At 37.0% G+C, this 2,997-nt stretch overlaps 1 protein-coding gene across 1 annotated transcript; it reads left to right on the forward strand.

The window, feature by feature from the left end:
- Positions 1-1,720: 1,720 nt before the first annotated feature.
- On the forward strand, positions 1,721-2,426 carry LOC113380446. The gene is made up of 2 exons (XM_026619684.1): positions 1,721-1,952; positions 2,050-2,426. Exons 1-2 carry the CDS (start codon positions 1,721-1,723, stop codon positions 2,424-2,426), a joined length of 609 nt encoding a protein of 202 aa, XP_026475469.1.
- Positions 2,427-2,997: the final 571 nt, after the last annotated feature.

Consider the following 2,997-nt stretch of genomic DNA (forward strand, 5'->3'; position numbering starts at 1 on the left):
TCTGTGCATCTCACAACGTTCTTGGTATGTGCAAGTTGTTGGCTTTCTAAAATAGCGTTACTAATGGTATCGTAATAGTTTTGTATCATATCCCTTGCTTGTTGATTTGCTAGCACAGGTAATGTAGATTTAAGATGGTTCTTATAGATTTCTATTTCCTTTGCACTATTGAATTGACAAACTGGTTTATTGGTGAAACGCGCTCTGCTTGGTTTATGTTTAGATATTTTTTACTGCACCTCTGATGGCGCGATGGTCAGATGGGTAGTTCAGGTTTAACCCTTTGAGTGCCGGGAGCCGATATATCGGCTCCTGCTACACTCGCGAGAAATGCCAGAGCCGATATATCGGCCCGCGCCTCGAAGCGCTTTACTATTCGCATTCCGGGAGAACTCTATCTCAAAATAAATTTGTAATAAGTTATAAATGATCTAATTTCACTATGAGAGAATTAAAAAAATAGTTTTTCGTTTTAACTCTTTGTGGACGACGACCTTTTCCTATCGCTTGGAGGTACCGAAGTCTAACATAAACACCGATGGTAAAGTACGGAAACTGCCTGGAAAACTGGAAAGGGTTTGCGTGGTGTGCAGCAGAAAGGATGGTGGCCCAAAGAGAAAATCACGCACAGTTTGCAATAAGTGCAACAAAGGATTGCATAGAGTGTGCATTAGTAGCCACGAATGCTAAATAAATTATTTGTTTGAGTTGCAATAACAAAATTTTACACATTTGCAATATATATATAAATATTTATGACAACATAATTTTGTTTCAGTAATGTTATATTACCGATAACAATTACATATTTCGAAAGAGATAATCCGCCTGGCGCCTTCCGTGTACCTTCAAGTTATGTTTTATTTTTGTTATGTAATATTGTTTATCTTGTTACAAAATATATTGGAAATACAAAGTATATACTTCATTATAATTGACCCATATAAAATTGTGGTGAAAAGATGGCTGTTTGTATGTGCAAACACGTTTTGTACGAGAGAACTCAACTTTTACTTCATTTATAAACATATATACCTTTGTTTTTACTATAATTCTCAAATGAGTACAAAAAAACTAGTGTCATTGTTTCGTTCTGTATTTCATCTATAATACGCAGCTTTTTGAATCATGTAAATATCGTTTCTCGTTTGGTTTTTATAAGCATTTTCCCGAACCCTTGTAAAACTGTGATATTCGGCCGGTTTTTCTCGCATAGGCACCTCCATTTCGCCCGGCACTAAAAGGGTTAAGACCTCGAATTTTGTAAATGATCGAATTTGGTTTGTGAGAATGTAATCAATCTCGTTTTTATGTCCATTCGGCAACTTCCAGGTCCATTTACGGTTTGGTTGTCCATTTACGGATGGCGTGTGCGCGGCCATTTTAGACAATAAACTGTCAGTAGTGAGCGAGCAGCCCAAGTACAAACACCATCGTGCGAGTCAAAGCGAAATTGCTGCGGTTTTGTGTAAACACGGCGTGTGCGCGGCCATCTTAGACAATAAACTGTCAGTAGTGAGCGAGCAGCCCAAGTATAAACACCTTTTATAACCTATCAAGCCATCTTGCGATATTTTTACATAAATAACGCCATCTTTTCGAAATAAACAATCATCACTATCCATTCTGTTAGGAAGCGCGCGTATCGGTGACAGAGCATCGCCGCCACTAGAGGGTGTAACTTACAAAAATAAACTATAAAATTAATTCCAAAATAATCATGGATGAAATTATGAAAGCCCTTAAAAAAATTCAGCTGGAACTTGACGACCAGAAAAAAGAGATTCGTAACAGTGTATTAAAGGTCACAGAACAGGTCACACAAAACATCAACAGGATATTAGAGGAAAAACTTCTTGCTTTGGAAGAGAAATATGTGAAACTCAAGGAGATAGTAGACAACCAAGAGAAGAGAATCTACTTCCTAGAAAAACAGGCGAGACAAAGACATAGTTATTTTCGGTATCGAAGAACTGGAATCTTCATACGAAACCTTACAAAAACATATGCTCAATTGGTTAGACCTACACTTTTCAATCAAATTAACAGATGCCGATCTACAAGTAGTTAGAAGGCTAGGAAAAAAGGGCGATAAACCACGACCCACTCTAATATCCTTCTCAAATCTCAGCACTAAGATAAATATATTGAAACAGAAAAAAGCACTGCGCGACACGTGCTACTATATGAAGGAAGATTACCCAAAACAGATCCTAGAAAAAAGAAGACAATTACAAGAACAGCTGAAAATAGAGAGAGAAAATGGCAACATGGCTTTCCTTAAATATGACAAACTAGTCATACCTAAACAAACATCCAAAAGAAAGTTTTCTGCATCGCCATCAAAACTCACAGAAGAAATGTCGAAAGGAAGAATTACACAGACAAACAAAAAAATAAGCCACAACATCAAGAAATATCACTGAGAAGATCTAACAGCATTACCGAAGGAGTAAACAAACCGAGCATGCTAAATTTCCTTACAAAAATACAGCACAGGGACAAGAAACTACAAAAAGCAATGCGTAGCAAACAGCTGCTCCTCTCCATATAAACCCAACAAACTACTATTCAACGAAACATAACATAACAATATCCTCCAACCCGGTTGGTCACCGTGGAGGATTATGACCACAACCCTCCAAAGAAAACTATAACACCAAGCAACAAAAGCAACAATAAAAATTGCTTACTTAAAATACTTACATTCAATGTCAAGACTCTATCAACTTACGAACGACAATTAGAATTAGAAAATTGTTTAAGCGCTATAAACTACGATATAATGGGAATTTCAGAGGACAGACAGCAGGTCAATACGGAGTAGGTTTCATAATAAACAAGGAGATAAAAAAATAACATAGAAAGCTTTATTGGTATATCGGAGCGTTTAGCCATACTCAATATAGACATAGGAGGTCATACGATATCCATTCTTCAAGTCTACTTTCCTACGTCAGATGCAGAAGAAACGGATATCGACGAATTATATGAGTC

Source organism: Ctenocephalides felis, unplaced genomic scaffold (assembly GCF_003426905.1).
Source record: "Ctenocephalides felis isolate EL2017-DRISC unplaced genomic scaffold, ASM342690v1 CF-g0.4_SCAFFOLD_02142, whole genome shotgun sequence".
NCBI lineage: Eukaryota > Metazoa > Arthropoda > Insecta > Siphonaptera > Pulicidae > Ctenocephalides > Ctenocephalides felis.

Excerpts from the sequence above, each read along its gene's own strand:
- LOC113380446 (XM_026619684.1), top strand. The coding sequence starts at position 1,721 with ATGGATGAAATTATGAAAGCCCTTAAAAAAATTCAGCTGGAACTTGAC. Across the intron at positions 1,953-2,049 it reads ACAGGCGAGACAAAGACATA|ATGCCGATCTACAAGTAGTT; the intron begins GTTATTTTCGGT and ends TCAAATTAACAG.